General features: G+C 46.7%; 1 protein-coding gene across 7 annotated transcripts in view; it reads right to left on the bottom strand.

Annotated features, from left to right (window-relative positions):
* The window catches only part of LOC137425176 (ERI1 exoribonuclease 3), a 317,378-nt gene that overhangs the window by 8,305 nt on the left and 292,293 nt on the right, over window positions 1-16,780 (bottom strand). For 3 of the 7 annotated variants that reach the window (XM_078773403.1, XM_078773392.1, XM_078773408.1), the window contains one exon: window positions 6,552-6,642. In XM_078773403.1, coding sequence (XP_078629529.1) covers window positions 6,552-6,642 — 91 coding nt within the window. Of the gene's footprint in view, window positions 1-5,963; window positions 6,643-16,780 lie in introns of those variants that run through there. The other 4 variants (XM_078773419.1, XM_078773414.1, XM_078773410.1 and 1 more) reach the window with 2 other exon arrangements.

Below are 16,780 nucleotides of genomic sequence, written 5' to 3' on the forward strand. Positions count from 1 at the left end.
GTATTGGAGTTTATTGGTGATTATTGAGGGTGAACTATAGAGGAGGCTGTTGCAGTAGTCCAGACGGGAGGTGATGAAGGCGTGGATGAGGGTTTCTGCAGCCGTGGAGGAGAGGGATGGACGGAGACGGGCGATGTTTTTCAGGTGAAAGAAGGCTGTCTTTGTGATCTGTTTAGTGTATTTGTCGAAGGAGAGGGTTTGGTCAAAGATGATGCCAAGATTCCGGATGTGAGGGGAGGTGGATACTGGGAAACCGTCGATGTTGAGGGCAAAGTTATGGGTGGATTTGGTGAGCGTTTTTGGGCCAATGATGATTATTTCAGATTTATCATAGTTGAGTTTGAGGAAGTTGATTTGCAACCAGCATTTTATTTCAGTGATGCAGTTTGTCAGGATAGAGTGGGTGGCGGTGGAGATGGACTTGGTGGAGATGAAAAGCTGGATGTCATCGGCGAAGCAGTGGAATTGGAGACCATGACGGCGGATTAAGTGACCAAGGGGGGACAGGTACAGGATGAAGAGGAGGGGGCCAAGAACTGAACCTTGGGGGACACCTTGGGGGAGGGGAGCAGTGGGGGATTTGCAGTTATTGATGGAGATGAACTGGCATCTGTCAGAGAGGTATGATTTGATCCAAGAGAGGGCAGTGCCGGTAATGTTAAAGGTGGTTTCAAGTCGGGTGAGGAGGATGGTGTGATTGATGGTGTCAAAGGCGGCGCTGAGGTCGAGGAGGATGAGAATGTTGAGGTTGCCGGCGTCAGAGGAGAGGAGAAGGTCGTTGGTGATTTTGAGGAGAGCAGTTTCAGTACTGTGGTTGGAGCGGAATCCGGATTGGAATGTTTCATACAGGTTATTGGCAGAGAGGTGATGTTTGAGTTGAGTGGCTACAGCGCGTTCCAAAACTTTTGACAGAAAGGGTAGGTTGGAGATGGGTCTGAAGTTGTTCAGGGTGTCAGGGTTTAGTCCAGGTTTTTTCAGAATGGGGGTAACAGCAGCAATTTTGAAGGATGGTGGGACGATGCCTATAGACAGGGAGGAGTTTATTGTTGCAGTGATAAGTGGAGAGAGAGCAGGAAGGGAGGCCTTGACAAAGCTGGAGGGGATGGGGTCAAGAGTGCAGGTGGCAGTTTTCATTCCTATGAGGAGTTCAGAGAGTTCAGTAGGGGAGACTGGGGAGAACTGAGACAGGGGTTGGCAGGATAAGGGGGGGGGGGGCAGGTAGTTTGAGGGGGAGTGGGTGCGGTGGTGGTTAAGCTGTTGTAGATGTTGTCAATTTTGCTTTGGAAGAATGAAAGGAAAGAGATGCAGTTTTCTACTGTGAATGACTGGGAGGTGGTGTTCAGGGGGCTGAGGAGTTTGTTTATTGTAGAGAAGAGTGCTTTTGGGTTTCCGGAGCCAGAGTGGATAATTTGAGAGTAGTAGGCGGAGCGGGCGCGGGAGAGGGCATCTTTGTAGTGCTGTAGGTGGTCCTTGTAGGCTTGGGAGTGAATTGTGAGACCTGTTTTATTGCGGAGTCTTTCAAGTTGGCGAGTACGAGTTTTCATCAGGCGGAGTTCAGGGGTAAACCAGGGAGCAGAATGGGTGAAAGAAACTGTTTTGGTTTTTATAGGTGCAAGCTGGTCAAGGCAGGAGGAGAGAGTGTGGTTGTAGTAGTCAGTGAGGTCAGAAGGGGTGTGGAGGTCAACGAAGGGAGAAGTGGACATTTTTTCAGAGAGGGTGGATGAGAATGAGGTAGGTGAAAGAGCGTTTAGCTTACGGAAGTTGATAGTGCGATAATGCCTTGGTGCTGGGGTGGGGATGTTGATGGTCATAGTGATGGCTAAGTGGTCAGGGAGGGTGAGGTCAGAGCCAGAGAGCTGGTGCAAAATTAATCCAGTAGAGCAGACAAGGTCCAGAATGTGCCCACGGTTATGGGTAGGAAAGTTAACATGTTGAGTGAGGTTAAAGCAGGTGAGTAAATCAGTGAAGTCAGTGGTTATTGTGGAGTCAGTGGAGTCCATGTGGATATTGAAATCACCGAGGAGGAGGATTGAGGGGGAGAGGGAACAGAGCTGGGTCAGAAAGTAGGAGAGGTCAGACAGGAATGATGGGTGTGGTTTGGGAGGGCGGTAGACGACAGCCATGACTGACTGCGTGTGACCAGAGAGTTTAAAAGTCAGGTGTTCAAATGATGGAGCAGATGAGATGGAGATGAGGCTGGTCTTGATGTCCTGTCGGTGTATTACGGCAATTCCACCACCTCGGCCCTCCGAGCGTGGTTTATTGATGTATGAATATCCATTGGGTGTAGTGAGGTTGAGTGAGAAGTAGTCCATAGGTTGTTGCCAGGTTTCAGTGAGACAGAGAAAGTCCAGTTTATTATCCAGAATGTAGTCGTTCAGGATGAGGCTTTTGTTGTTGAGGGACCGGGTATTGAACAGAGTGAGCTTCATGTTTGTTTGTACGGTGGGGATGAACTCAGGTGATTTAGCCAGGGTTTGCAGACAGGAGGTGCGATCATGTGCGTTGCTGTGACCAGGTGCGCTGGGACGATGAGTGGGAGTGCGCTGAGCCGACCAGAGTACGGGAATGAAGTGACCTGTTTGTAAGTAAACAAACTTACGACCAGAGCCTCTATGAATATATCTGGGTCGTCGCAGGAGTCCGTGGTATTTGATTGCAGAGATGCATGATGGGGTGGAGTAAATGTTGAGCAGAAGTAGCCTTGCAGCGGAGTACCTTCGAGCCATTTCAGGCAGGAGCGAAGGGGACGAGGACAAGGCCAAGGTCGAGGAGGACGAGTAGGCCTTGCCAGTGGAAGCGGCTTGCCAGAAGCGGCGAGCAAGACAGTAAAGGCCGAAGCGGCAGACAAGGCGCAGGACAGTTCGGGAGCGGGCCTGAGGCAACGGTGGAAGAGCCGGGCAGGCGAAGCCAGGAGCAGAGCCGGGACCGAGCAGAGAGCAGACCAATGGCCAAAAAGCCGCAACGGCCACCAGAAAAGCAGACTATGTACAATGACCCAGTCGGAGAAGCGGCGAACAAGACAGTAAAGGCCGGAGCGGCAGACAAGGCGCAGGACAGTCCGGGAGCGGGCCCGAGGCAACAGTGGAAGAGCCGGGCGAAGTGGAAGGCGAAGCCAGGAGCAGAGCCGGGACCGAGCAGGGAGCAGACCCAACGGCCAAAAAGCCGCCACGACCACCATAAAAACAGACTATGTACAATGACCCAGTCGGAGAAGCGGCGAACAAGTAACGCCAGCGTCCTCTCCAGACCGGACCGGAAGCGGTCATGTACGTTTAGTCGCCGTATCTTGAGATCAGATATGGCTGTATTGGGGAACGAGGGGTATGGGGTATAATATTGGTTTTGAATTTATTTGAATTATAGTATTAAATATAAATTTTCCTGAGTGGGCATGGGGAAGTGTTTTAGGCACCCACAAAAAAACAAAAAAAACAAATTGATTTCTTTAAAATGCCAACAGGATTAGAACATCACCGAGCAATGCCGGGTACTCCAGCTATTACAGTATACAGATATGTGGACAGATTTATACGGCATCCAGTCATTCCCCATTATTACACATGTGCCCACAGTTTATGAAACAAATTTGCTTTCAAGGAGGAACCTTCGAGGCAACCCCTGCATATATACCCGAAGAGCTCCCGTCGACTTGTCCTAATAGTTAGGCGAGTCTACTAGGCCGCATGTGTTGTTGTAGTCAGCCAATCGGAGTATCACGTCAATCAATCGTTTTGCTAACCTCAGTTATCCAGGGCAATGACTGCAAGATGGGCAAAAACATTTTCCAAGTCGATCTTGCCAAAATCAAGACTCTCTATTCACCTTCACTCTTTCATTCCTCTTTTCTCCCGCCTCTGGAACAAACTCACTCACTCTCTTCAATCCCTCTCCTCCCTCCAGGTCTTTAAAACAGCTGTTCAGCACCATCCAAAACCTTGATCTTTTCTACCCCCGTTAATTCACCCCAAATCCACCTCTGTCAATCTCCAACTTCATTCCTGAAATTCCTAGTAGTGTCAATTTGTTTTATACCGTATACCCCTTCCATCCCCCCTCCCCCAGCTCTCTCCCTTCCACAGATCTCCCGATGTCGCTGTTCTCTACTGTTGTGCTTGTGTGCTTCCCTCTCTCCCCATCTTGTCTCCCCCTCCCTTTATTGTTTTATGTGTCCGTTTATGGTTTTTGTGTGCTAATGTGTACAATGTACACATTACATTTGTTACATTACATTACATTACACACAACCTAATGTGTGTCTAATGTGCTAATGTGTACTAATGTGTGTCTAATGTGCTAGTTCTTGCACGAGCTTCGATCTTGTATACAAAACAAATAGAGCAGGGCAACTTATTACCTCCGCCACCAAAGGTGGATGGACGTTATGTTTTCACCCCTGTTTGTCTGTGAACCGGATATCTCAAGAAGTTGTGGATGGATTCGGACGAAATTTTGCGGAGAGGTAGTGCATGTGACAAGGATGAAATGATTACATTTGGTGAAGATCTGAATATGGATTCGGATACGAAAATTATTTAATTTTTAAGTGATTCTTCACCATTGAGAGATCAGGCAAAAAGCGATATATAACATGATATTTAGAAAGTTATGTCCGAGTTATGACTAAACTTGGTGGACGAGTTGGTTTGGTGACAAGAACAAGCCGATTAGATTTTGGTTCAGGTTCGAATCCAGATCCGGCCTATCAGCGGAATGCAAAACATAAACTGTTCAGCCTGGAAGAGGTAATGTGCTCTAGTGAGTGCCGTTCTGGTTCTCTCCTGTCATCCTCCCCCCAGCCCCCCTATCCTTCACTGTAATCTTTTATACCACAATTAACCCTTCCTAACGCAACCCTCTCCCTTGCAGGTTGCAGCGTTTCCATCCCTCTTCTCTTTCCACTTGTTCATCTCCTTGCTTACTGTGTCCAAGAGACTTTCTACACTATGAGTTGAAATCATCCATCACCTTGCTCTTCCATGAGCTTCGATCTTGTAGCGAGGAGAAAAAAAAAAGAACAAGCCAGTGTCACCTGACATGCACGGCTAGATGAAGTCAGGGACGGATGGTGCAGAAACGACCATCCAAAGGGTGTGCGGCTCGCTGCGGCAAGGTGTTGAGATGAAGCAGGGGCACGCCCTGCTCTTTGTCAACACCTCCCCACAGCGAGCCGCACACCCTTTGGATGGTCTTACATGATGCTCCTAATGAGCATGTGTCTCCCTGTGCAACAGGCAGCAAAGGCCTTGCGGCATCCTGCCTAGCTCATCGAGCTCGCCCAGCCCACGCTTGTCAGGCACGGGAAAGGCGCCCTTCACTGCAGTTGTCATGATAAGAAAGGTTGATATCTACACATACATGCTATTTTCCTTCATGGTGTCTGCATGCCTTTTAGCGCACAAGACCGATTTGCTCTGTTTTCCCTTACGTCGAAATAGGAGTTTTGCTGCTCTAGTGCGGAGTTAGGGTTAGCATCACGTCTAAATTACACATACTTTGCTCAAGGATAACGGAGGAGCCACTGAGATGGTTTTCCCCTTCGACTAAAGGCAACATTAGGGGTCGTCGAATGAAACATTTTTATGAATAAGATAGTTCATTTTATTTTCACCTCAATGAGATTTAAAGGGGGAAAAGAGAAGACCTATTGAGAGATTCATACACACCATTGTGATGGATGAAAAAAGAACCACCTCTAGAGGCCATTTTTCCCCGCAGAGCAGGGGTTGGCCTTTTTTGGGCACGGTGGTCCCCTTTTCGAAGCAATGTTTTATGGCCGGATGCCCTTCCTGCCGCCAACCCTGTTAGTCGCCTCTTCCGACACACAGGGAATTACCAGTGAACTGGTACTCAATTTGCCGACCTCGGAAGGAAGACAGGCTGAGTCGATGGTGGTAACCCCAAAATGCCAGAGTGATGGTCACGTGAGTTTGAGAAAGCAAAATACACCAGAAAACGTCCTGGGCCGTCGTTTTGAATTTTTTTCTTTTTGTCCTTGCGATGAAATAGGAAAACAGAAAGTTTAAACTTAAACCAGGGAAACAGGGTCAACAGGTCATAAAATCAGACAGGGTCAGAAAATACTTCTTATGTAGAAATGGAGGCACAATTCGGAAAGGACAAAGGGGTAGCAGAACATGCATAAAGACAGGAACTTAAAGAGATGTAAAAATGGAGTCTCTCTCTATAGAGTGCGTGCTGTATTCAGTCAACTTCCCACCAAGGAATCGGTTCGTCTTACTACAATGGACTATTTAGTGCCCCTCCTGCAGATCCCAAAGTGCAAAATGTGTTTCCATTATGTATTTGTGGGGTGCTACAAACACAAAGCCAAGGCCTTGGCGATAAAGGCAAAGCCTACAGCAAACAAACTGCTTTTCAATTACGCCTGATCATTGCGGCCTTCAACGCAGCCATGTCGGAACGGGAGCCATTGTCGACGGCAGCGGCACTGATTGTCAGCGGGGTCGCTGTGCATTGTTTGATGCAATGTGGTGCCAAACAAAGGAGAGGATGCTGCCGGAAGGGACAAGCATGACCAAAGTCCTTACGTTGGGTGAGTTTGTAGACACCCAGTGGGCTTGAGGATGTAGTTTCGTAATGCCAGCTCACGCAAAATGGCAGTAATATTCTTGCAGTCATCTGAAATAGAAAAGCAGCAAAATTATCCATTTGATGGTGTAGTGCTCCATACACCCCGCATGATAGTAAAGCATGGTAATGGCAAACAAAGATGGCCCGTCATGTTTTTTGAGCACACTAGGCATCCTTATGTTCATTCCATCCCAGAAACAAACAAAAAAGATATTGTTTTGAAAACAAACAAAAAAACCACCTTTAGAGGCCATTTTCCCCCGCAGAGCAGGGGTTGCCCTTTTTTGGGCACCGTGGTCCCCTTTTTTGAAGCAATGTTTTATGGCCGGATGCCCTTCCTGCCGCCAACCCTGTTAGTCGCCTCTTGCGACAGGCAGGGAATTACCAGTGAACTGGTACTCAATTTGCCGACCTCAGAAGGATGACAAGCTGAGTCAACCCCCCTGGCGTTAATTCAGCGATCGACCGGGATTCGAACCCAGGATCCTAGGATCCCAAGCCGGCACCCTAACCGCTAAGCCAACACCGGGCTTCCTTAAAAAAAGAACAAAGCAAAAATAAAACAACACATAAATAAGCTAGAACGACGTGCCTGCTGATGAAACCACCATGCACTACAATGATTATGACATCAACGACAGCCGCGCTGCTTGTGCTTCGGCAAAGGCGCCATTAATGAAGGCACAGCCAAGGCTGACACAGCCAAGCCACTCCATATCTTAATAGAAAAAGTTCTTCCCTGGAAGCGTCAGCTCAGCAGTCAGAATTCGGCCTCAGGGTGAAAAAAAACGTCTGGGAAGATGTGCGCAGGCCTGGCATGCCGGAGGTGCGCGATGGATTCGTGACTGCAGCCTGCCAAGCGAGGCTTACGGGGTGAGCTGGTTATCGGTACAATCCATATTTCTCAAGAATCTATCAACCCAGGGACATTTAGAGGCTGTGGCGGGGCGGGGGGTGTGGGGGTTGACTCTGGTGATTTCAGCGAGTCACCGGTTTGAAGCAGAATCTCTCGTACCGATTCAAGCCCAGTTGCATTACAATGTGAATGTCTTAAACTCTTGAAATAAGCTCCAAACAATTGCTTTCTGTGACTGAAGTAAAATTCACAAGTGTGAATGATACAATTGTAGCTCGTAATTCGTTCGATTCATTAATTCATTCGATGGGCTAAGACAAAAAGACACCTCGAAAAAAAAATAAAAAAATATCCCATTTAATCCTTGATCTAGTCGAGATGTTGATTCAGAGTGCAAACTTCCATAGTGATGTTACACACGCACGTTGAACACCATGGAGTATTGACAGACTGTAGAGACCATTGTAAGTCACCTGTCATTGTTTGGATTCTATTATCGGCATCAAAGACACTCACAGTAATTTAAATGCTTTCAAGTGACGTGACAACATCCGGATTTTGGGGAAATAACACCACTGCTCATGGAAGAGCAGGTAACTGAGGATGGAAGGGCAAAGCCCTGATAGTGGAGTAGAAGCCCGACAGGTAGATGCAACAAGCAAGGCGATTTATGTTAGGACAAGGAGAGAGGAAAGGGAAGGGACCAAAGTGACCTTATTGTAAGAAGGATGGATTTGGCGTGAGTTACTTCTTCTCCTTCTCTTCCCTTTATATGGGTCGAGGTCCAATGGTCCCAAACATCTGCTCTGCCTTGACCACAATACTCCACTCCCCATTTCCCATCTACTCTCTGCCAGATCATCCGCATACAATATCCTCCCCAAAATACCTTTCATTTCTACCTTCATGCTTACCAGCGCAATCACCATTATAAACATGAGTGGGCTGAGAGAGCCTCCCTGACTCATCATGATATTCATGCTGACCTCCTCCGACATCCTCGGACCACCCAAAACTCTTCCCTTTATTCTCTTGTACATCCCTTCCACCAATGTAACTTGTGTTTCTGTCACTCCCATCCATCTCAGTGTCACCATCTCCACTCGTTTGTTCTTCTTTTTTTCGCCTGCGGAATCAACTTCCACATCTTCTTCAATCTTACTCTTCCCTCGAGGTCTTCAAGACAGCTGTTCATCACCATCTCAGATCATCCCCAATCCAAAACCATGATCTTTCCTATCCTTGTTAACCCCTTCCCCACCTAACCCCAATGCCTCCCAATTCAAAATTTCCAGTTTTCTCTCCTGAAAGTTCCCTTCTGTACCCATCTTATCCACCCCATCCTCTCCTGCTCCCTATTCCCTTCCACACCCATTGTTTTGGGCCTCCCTCTTTGTTTCCAATGTTTCCGGCCTCCCTCTGTCTTGGCTTTTGGCTCTGCTTTTGGTGTTTCCCCACTCTCTCTGCTGTTCCTTTTGTCCCGTTGTATCCTGATCTGTTCAGTGTACTAGTACCAGCTCTTACACGAGCCTCAACTATGTATACAAAAAAAAAAATCTCTGTCGGGACAGTGTTATAAGCCTTCTCCAGGTGCACAATCCCAATGTAATTTTTCACCTTGCATCTCCAAACTCTTCTCCACCAACTATCTCAGCATGAACATCCCATCCGTCACCCCCACCCCCCTTACACTTTATAAAGCCTTGTTGCTCTTTGCCAATCTCCATCTCATTCTTCCCTGTCCTCCCATCCATAATCCTCTCCAGTACCTTCATGACACAACTTAAGACGGTAACGCCTCTGTATTTCACCAGATCTTGAACATCACGCTTCCTCTTCCATATCAGTAAAATGAGCCCTGTCCTCAAATCCTCTGGAATTGAACCCTCTCTCATACATACATACATACATACATTCAACAGTCTCATCGTCCAACTGACTGACTTCTTCCACTGCAATTAGCATCTCCATATGCACCTCATCAATGCCTAGGGCTCATCCATTCTTCATCATCTTTAATTCTGTCTGCACCTCCTCCTCCATGATCTCCACTTTCCCCTCTAAAAAACATGGAATCTCCAGCTCTCCGTTGCTTCCCCCCTTGCTCAACAGCTCCTTGAAATATCCTTCTCATACCTTAAATACTGCCCCCCTCTCTGTCTCCAGCCTACCGCCACCATCCTGAATCACCATCTCCCCTCCTCCCCCCAGCATGTCCTTCCATAACCTTATCCCTGTCACAAGCCAATTTAATGGGGGTAATGGAGGTAAATCGAAAATATCGCAGGTAGGAGAGATGGAAAATGGAAGATCAAACCCACTCAGGAAGACAAATTCAATAAGGAGATCTGCAAATGACACTCGATTGTCCTTACCTGCCAGGTGCAACACTGCTGCTAATGGCCGCTAGATATTTCAAGGCCCAAGTAATGAATAGCAGCACACGGAATGTGAAAAATAATCTGCTGATTGTCCGTGCTTGTCATCCGGAGTTCGGCTACACGTTGGCACAATAGTCAGGTTCACTATGTTAACAAACATAATTTCGTTCAAAAATTTGGGAGATTAGCAAACCGATACATTTGTGGAATCTTCAGAGCATGGAGAATCCGAAAAACAATGTTGGCATTTGCACAGACACCTGCGTTGCCGCCATTTTGGATTTTCAAAATGGCCGCCATAAAATACATATTTTGCGCTATCTCGGCTTCTAGTCAACCTAGAAACTTAATTAAATATGCTAATCCTATGTTTTCTGGGTCAAGGAATCCAATAAAGGCCTCAAAATAGTGCTCAGGGTTATAGAAAAGCGACAAACAAATATAATTGAAAACCATTGTCTTTATATTTGTGATATAACTGTATTACCTAATACATGATATTGCAAGTCCTTTGAAGTTATAGGTATGGGTTTATAAAGCAAGAAAGCAGCCCTGTTAGTATCAGATTGAACTATAAGTCCTATACACAGGATCTACTAGGTCTACACCGTTCAGGAATATGCTTTTACAGATCCTCATCACTGTCCTGAGTGTCATCTGGAAAGTCCTAAAAGTGAAGCAAGTGCTAGGATTAGAAGTCTAATGATCCCACCAATGGTTTTCCTGACCCAGAAAACATAGGATTAGCATATTTAAATAAGTTTCTAGGTTGACTAGAAGCCGAGATCGCGCAAATTATGTATTTTATGGCGGCCATTTTGAAAATCCAAAATGGCGGCCATGCAGGTGTCTACGCAAATGCCAACATTGATTTTTGGATTTCTCATGCTCTAAATATTGCAAAAATGTACAGGTTTACTAATCCCCAAAAATTTTGAACGAAAAAAACATAGTGAACCTGACTACAACAGAGGCCGCAAATGCTCTGATTATACCTGCAAGACAAGCAATGACAGCATACTTACCGCCATATTGGCTGGTCCTGTACCTACAGCATCGTCCTCTGTATTGACAACCTGTGATGCAATAATACGTATCTCTTTTTAAAAACATTTGGAGATGCTTCCTCTCTTTGCCGATGCCATGTGCATATGGCGCCTCACATGAACCATCTCCCAAGCCTCAGTAAAGTTTCAGCACGACCTACGGATCAGAACGTAGAATTAAAGGTACATCATTGCAATTGCTGGCTCCATTTAGCCGAGTATTTTTGGCGTTTGGCCTAAAGAAAATAGAACAGAGCTGGAGACAAGGACAATGCAAAAAAGGTTTAAAAAAAAAAAAAGGAAAAAAAATGGGAAAAGTGTGAAAAAGCTAACACTTCACCTGGCCCACAATTTATGACTCGGACCAAGGGACTGGCACACACTCTGCACAGTAGCAAGATGAAAGCTTCCTAGATGTAGACTCATACCGATTCAAAGAAGGGTGACATAATCAGGGGTGAGCGCATTACCGCGAGGCTATCCTGTAGTCAGAGCATTCTAACAGGACCCCCCTATGATTAATTAGCGTCTCACAAAGAACGTGAAGGCAAATAGAAGCTACATTGCACAGAAGGGAACAGATGCAGAACAATTAGCAAACGAATTTAGCAACCGGCCGCTGTCATGCTCCCGCCATAGCACTGGTGAACGCTGCAGGGTACTTTATGCTCACGATAATAATGTTTCAGCATTTCATTGAAGTTCAAATTCTCCCAAAACAGATTAGGAGGCGTTAGAAACACCCAAAGACTTGGGTCTATAATGGGTCTTGGCAGAGGCATGAACAGGTTGTTTAAATTGCAAAATCGGCTAAATGACCTTGGAAGTGCAAACACGAAGTTGTTTTCAAGATCTGCTGCAAACACGGAAGGGATGTTTTATGAGTTCACTGATGAGGAAGTTTTAACGAGAGCACATTTATAATACTAGTTCTGCACTGCAGTAGGCTCATTAAAAGGAATGCTTTTTTTCAGATTAATGTTGCTGAAATAATAATTTTAAAAACTGTTATTTACTTCTTTATGTTTTCTTTTTCACAGGGTCTAAGGCTCATGGGAGAGCTATCGCACATATATCACGCGCACATGCAATTGGACACGTTCGACAACACCGGAGTTGACTTGTACATCAGATTAACACAGGTCAGTGCCCGAGGGGAAGTGATGTAACTTCCGGAGAGCTCCGGGTGCCACAAACGCCATCTTACGACGACCCTTTTCCGGAGTCAGTACAACAACAACATGCATTTTAAGGCCATTTTCCCTGCTAGAGCGGGGGTTAGCCTTGCGGTCCCCATGACAATCTTCTCCATTTTGCCCTATTTCTGCATCTCCCCTTGTTAACCCCCTTGCCCGCATTTCTTCTTCCACCATCTTTAGCCAAGTCTTTCTCGGTCTTCCCCGTCCTCTACTTCCTTCTACATTAATTTCCATCACTCTTCTCAACCAGTCACTTTCATCCTTCCTCAACACATGACCAAACCATCTCAACCTGTTCCTCTTCACAGCATCAATCACAGGCAATATTCCCATCATCTTTCGCAATTCATCATTTGTCTTCCTCTCTCTCAACGATACTCCGCACATCCATCGAACCATTCGCATTTCCACCCTTTCCAGCCTTCGTTGCTGCTCTACGTTCATTACCCATGTCTCGCTCCCATAAATCATAACACTTCTCACACATGCAGCATACACCTTTCCCTTCAGCTTCAGCGACACTCTCCTCCTCATCAGCACGCCACTCAGTTCCCGAAACTTCTTCCATGCACATCTCACTCGAGCAACCGTTGCCGAGTCTGATCCACCTTCTCCATTCAGCATGTCTCCGAGGTAGCAAAATGTTTTCACACCTTCCAGCTTCACGCCGTCTCCAAGATCCAACTCAACATTTCCGCCATCTGCAGCTCCCTCTATGCACACCTTACACTTGAATGTAGCTGCCACACTGATAAATGACCCTCTCAGACCACTACATTTTTGATGAACCCACTCAGCGCACATTGTACATTGAATGGAGTTCACTCCGACACCCTTCCTGCACACAGCACACGGCCACTTCCCAGTTCTTTCCACCTTACCACATGCTTTACCACTTGCCATCACCTTCGTCTTTCCGATATTCACCTTCAGACCTTTTGTCTCCATACATTCCTTCCACTTGTTCATCTTTTCCTTCAGTCCATCCATACTTTCCGCAATCAACACCAGATCATCTGCATACAACAACTCCCACGGTAAACCCCCCTTTACGTTCTGAGCCAGCACCTCCATCACAGCTACAAATAGTAGTGGACTTAGTACCGACCCCTGATGCACTCCCACCTTCACCTCAAACTCACCACTGTTCCCATCCTTCGTCCTTACAGCTGTGCGCGCTCTTTTGTACATTGCCATCACTACTCTGATCAACCATTCCTCCACTCCTAACTTCCTCAATGCCCATGTCAATACTTTGCGTGGAACCCTATCGAATGCTTTCTCCAGATCAACAAACCCAAAAAACAACTTCTATCTCTTCTCCATGTACTTCTCCTGCAACTGCCTCACAATGAAAAGCGCATCTGTCGTTCCTCTTCCTGGCATAAATCCAAACTGCATTTCGTCGATCTTCACTTTCTTCCTTATCCTCCTCTCCAACACCCTTTCCAATACCTTCATTCCATGCTCCAATAACTTTATCGCTCGGTACGAGCCACACTCCAGAGGGTCACCTTTCCCCTTGTATAGAGGGACGAGGGTACTCAGTTCCCAGTCCACTGGAATGCGGCCTTCTTTCCCCACCAAATTACGGATCTCTGTCATTCTCTTCACACCTCAACTTCCTGCTGCCTTCAACATATCTCCCACAACTCCCGTCGGCCCTCCCGCTTTTCCACTCTTCATTGCTTTTATCGCTTCCTCAACTTCCTTCTCAGTTATCGTCTCTGCCGGTCCTAAAACTGGGTTACTCTCTATGTTGCCATCCCATTCATTCTCTGTATTCAACAGCATTTCCATATATCTTTTCCATCTTCCTTTAATTCCATCTGGGTCGACAACGATTTGTCCCACTTCATCCTTCAAGCAACTCACCCCCATCACATCACACCTCTCTTTCGCTATCTGCTTTGCAATCCTGAATACTGCTTTCTGACCCTCTTCCGAATCCAAGCGTTCTCTGAACATTTTCCTGCATGCCTCCTGCGCCTTTGCTACCTCTTTCTTTGCAGCCTTCCTGGCTGCCTTATAACTTTCATGCTCTGCTGTTTCTGCTCCCGTACCCTTCGCCTTCTGCCACTCCTTGAACTTCTTCCTCTTCTCGTCAATGCTCTTTCCAACTTCATCATCCCACCACCATGTTTCCGAGTGCCTCGGTGGTCCTTTTGTCCATCCACATACCTCACCAACGGCTCCCAACAGACTAGCTTTCATTGACATCCAACCACTTTCAAGCTCAACCACATCATCCTCTACCCTACTCAGCCTCTCTTTTAATGCCTCCCTTACTGTCACCTCTTTCAACCTCCACACCTTCATTCTTGGTTGGTACTTCACCCGCCGAGCTCTCCTCGCACCTTTCACCCTTATGTCGCAGACAACCAAGTGGTGCTGTGAAACAGCCTCCTCCCCCGGGATCACCTTTGAGTCCCGGAGGTGCCCCCTATCTCGCCTACGCACCATCAGGTAGTCAACGGTTGTCGTCGACCCACCTGACGTGTATTATTTTATCCTCTTTCTTATTATCCTCTTTCTGGAACTGAGTATTACAAATCAACAAATCAGCTCCATCAGCAAACTCCAAAATCCTTTCACCTTCTCCATTTCTCACACCATATCCGTAACCCCCATGAACTCCCTGAAAACCATCCATACTCCTTCCCACATGTCCATTCAGGTCTCCTCCCACCACAACAACTTCCTCATCTTTCACGTTTTCCATCAGCTTCTCTATCGCACACCAGAACTTGTCCTTCTCTTCATTGCTTCGACCAACCTGCGGAGCATATCCCGAGATGACGTTCACCAAGAGCTTTCCAATCATCATTTTCACCATCATCAACCTATCACTCACTCTAGTCACACTCACCACACTGTCTACAAACTCCTCAGAAAACAGGACACCAACACCATTCACACCCTCCGGGCACCCTTGCCACACAAACTTGTATTTCTGTCCCTGCCTACCCTTCACCATTCTCACACCACTTCCCTTCCATCTCGTCTCTTGCACACAACATATGTCCACTCTTCTTCTGACCAATACTTCCACCACTTCTCCTGATCTCCCTGTCATTGTCCCTACATTCCATGTCCCAAACCTCACAAACCGATCTCCACTTCGGGCTGCACCCTGCCCATATGTAGTTGTAATTGTCATGGTTCTCTTTTTGAGGCAATGTTTTTATGGCCGGATGCCCTTCCTGACGCCAACCCTCTTAGTCGTCTCTTACGACACGCAGGGATACGGTGTACCTATTCTGACCAGGGTACACACTGGGAAACGTTTAAAACATGGAAATTCGGGGGGGGGGGGGGGCGGGGCGGGGGCGGCGTCATCATCACGGCTGCGGTTTAAACATATTCCAACAATATCCAAACAGAACCATGAAAACCATGAAAAACAATCTGGGAAAAGTCTCCAAGCGAGAACGTGGATTTGAGAAAGAAGGAGCAGAGGCGGAAGAAAAACGAGATACAGGGGGCGGGGCACAAGTCGAGACGAGGAGGAGAGCGAACAAACGTGTCCGGGAGGAGAGAAAGAATCAATATAGAATTCTTTGTCTAGGGAGGTGAGGTGAGGGGGAGAAAATAAAATAAAAGAAACAAGCAATACAGCGAAGGAAAGAACCCAAATCGACAAAACACCGACGGGGGGAGGGAAGCCCCAAGTTACCAGGCTGCGCACGAGGTACGACCCAGGAAACGATTAACTACACACAAGTTTGTACGAATTACAAACCAATACCAACCAGAAACACACAATAACACGTACACAGCAAAATAACCAGTGGAAATTTGACAAAGACAAGAATGGTAAAACACTTAAACTTCGATGCCGTGGAGAGCTTGAAGTACGCTTCACTCGCCCGAGGAACCGGAAGTCAAGGCAATTAAATTCCGGAGTCAGTGGGGCAATTCAATAAAATTTTGTACCTCCCTTACTCCTCCTCTCCCCTTTGGATGCAAAAGCCACCGGGTTTGTCCACGCTCTATTCCCTAAATGCTGAGTGTTAAGCAAGGAAGCAGCACATACCATTTATAAAGTCTTTTGTCTGACTCTGCCAAAGTCGCAATCCTATCTCTGACCTCGAAAACTCAAAAGCGGACGCTGTACTCTAACCACAATGCCAAAACTATTCCTCGTAATGAGATTTGACTTGACCAAAAGGATGTGCGACCTTTTCAAGTGTTCACCTAAAATTAGACTCAGGATTTTCTTTGATTTTTTTGGGTCAATAAACTGACCACCTCAACTGACCTTCAACCCTCTCTTGTTTTGCTCTTCCATGAGATTTGGCGTCTGTACGAAACAAAACATTATGTTGGGATACAAAAAGGAATGACAGAATAGACTTCCATATAAGCCAGCGGCAATAATTTGAAGCTGAAAAACAGAGAGAGAGGGCATTACTTTGCCAGTGGTTTGGATTTGATCAATCCCATACCCTTTCTAGGGTGTCAGGAAATGTCGATGGAGCTTCCAGCAGAAAGGAAGTACACTGTCTGGTTTGACATTGCTTTCCCAGGGCAGGAGGTAAGGAAAGCATTTTGGGATTTGGCCGAGGTGCCGGCTACGATCACCTCGTTTAACAGACACGTCGGATATTTAACGTCTATCAGCACCAACCAATACTGGCAGACGGACCCCGGCAAACGCCCCATCCGAGGGATTGCAGGCACGCAAAGTGATGTAACTCGCTG

This window comes from Myxine glutinosa, chromosome 1 (genome assembly GCF_964187855.1).
Source record: "Myxine glutinosa chromosome 1, kmMyxGlut1.1, whole genome shotgun sequence".
Classification (NCBI taxonomy): Eukaryota; Metazoa; Chordata; class Myxini; order Myxiniformes; family Myxinidae; genus Myxine; species Myxine glutinosa.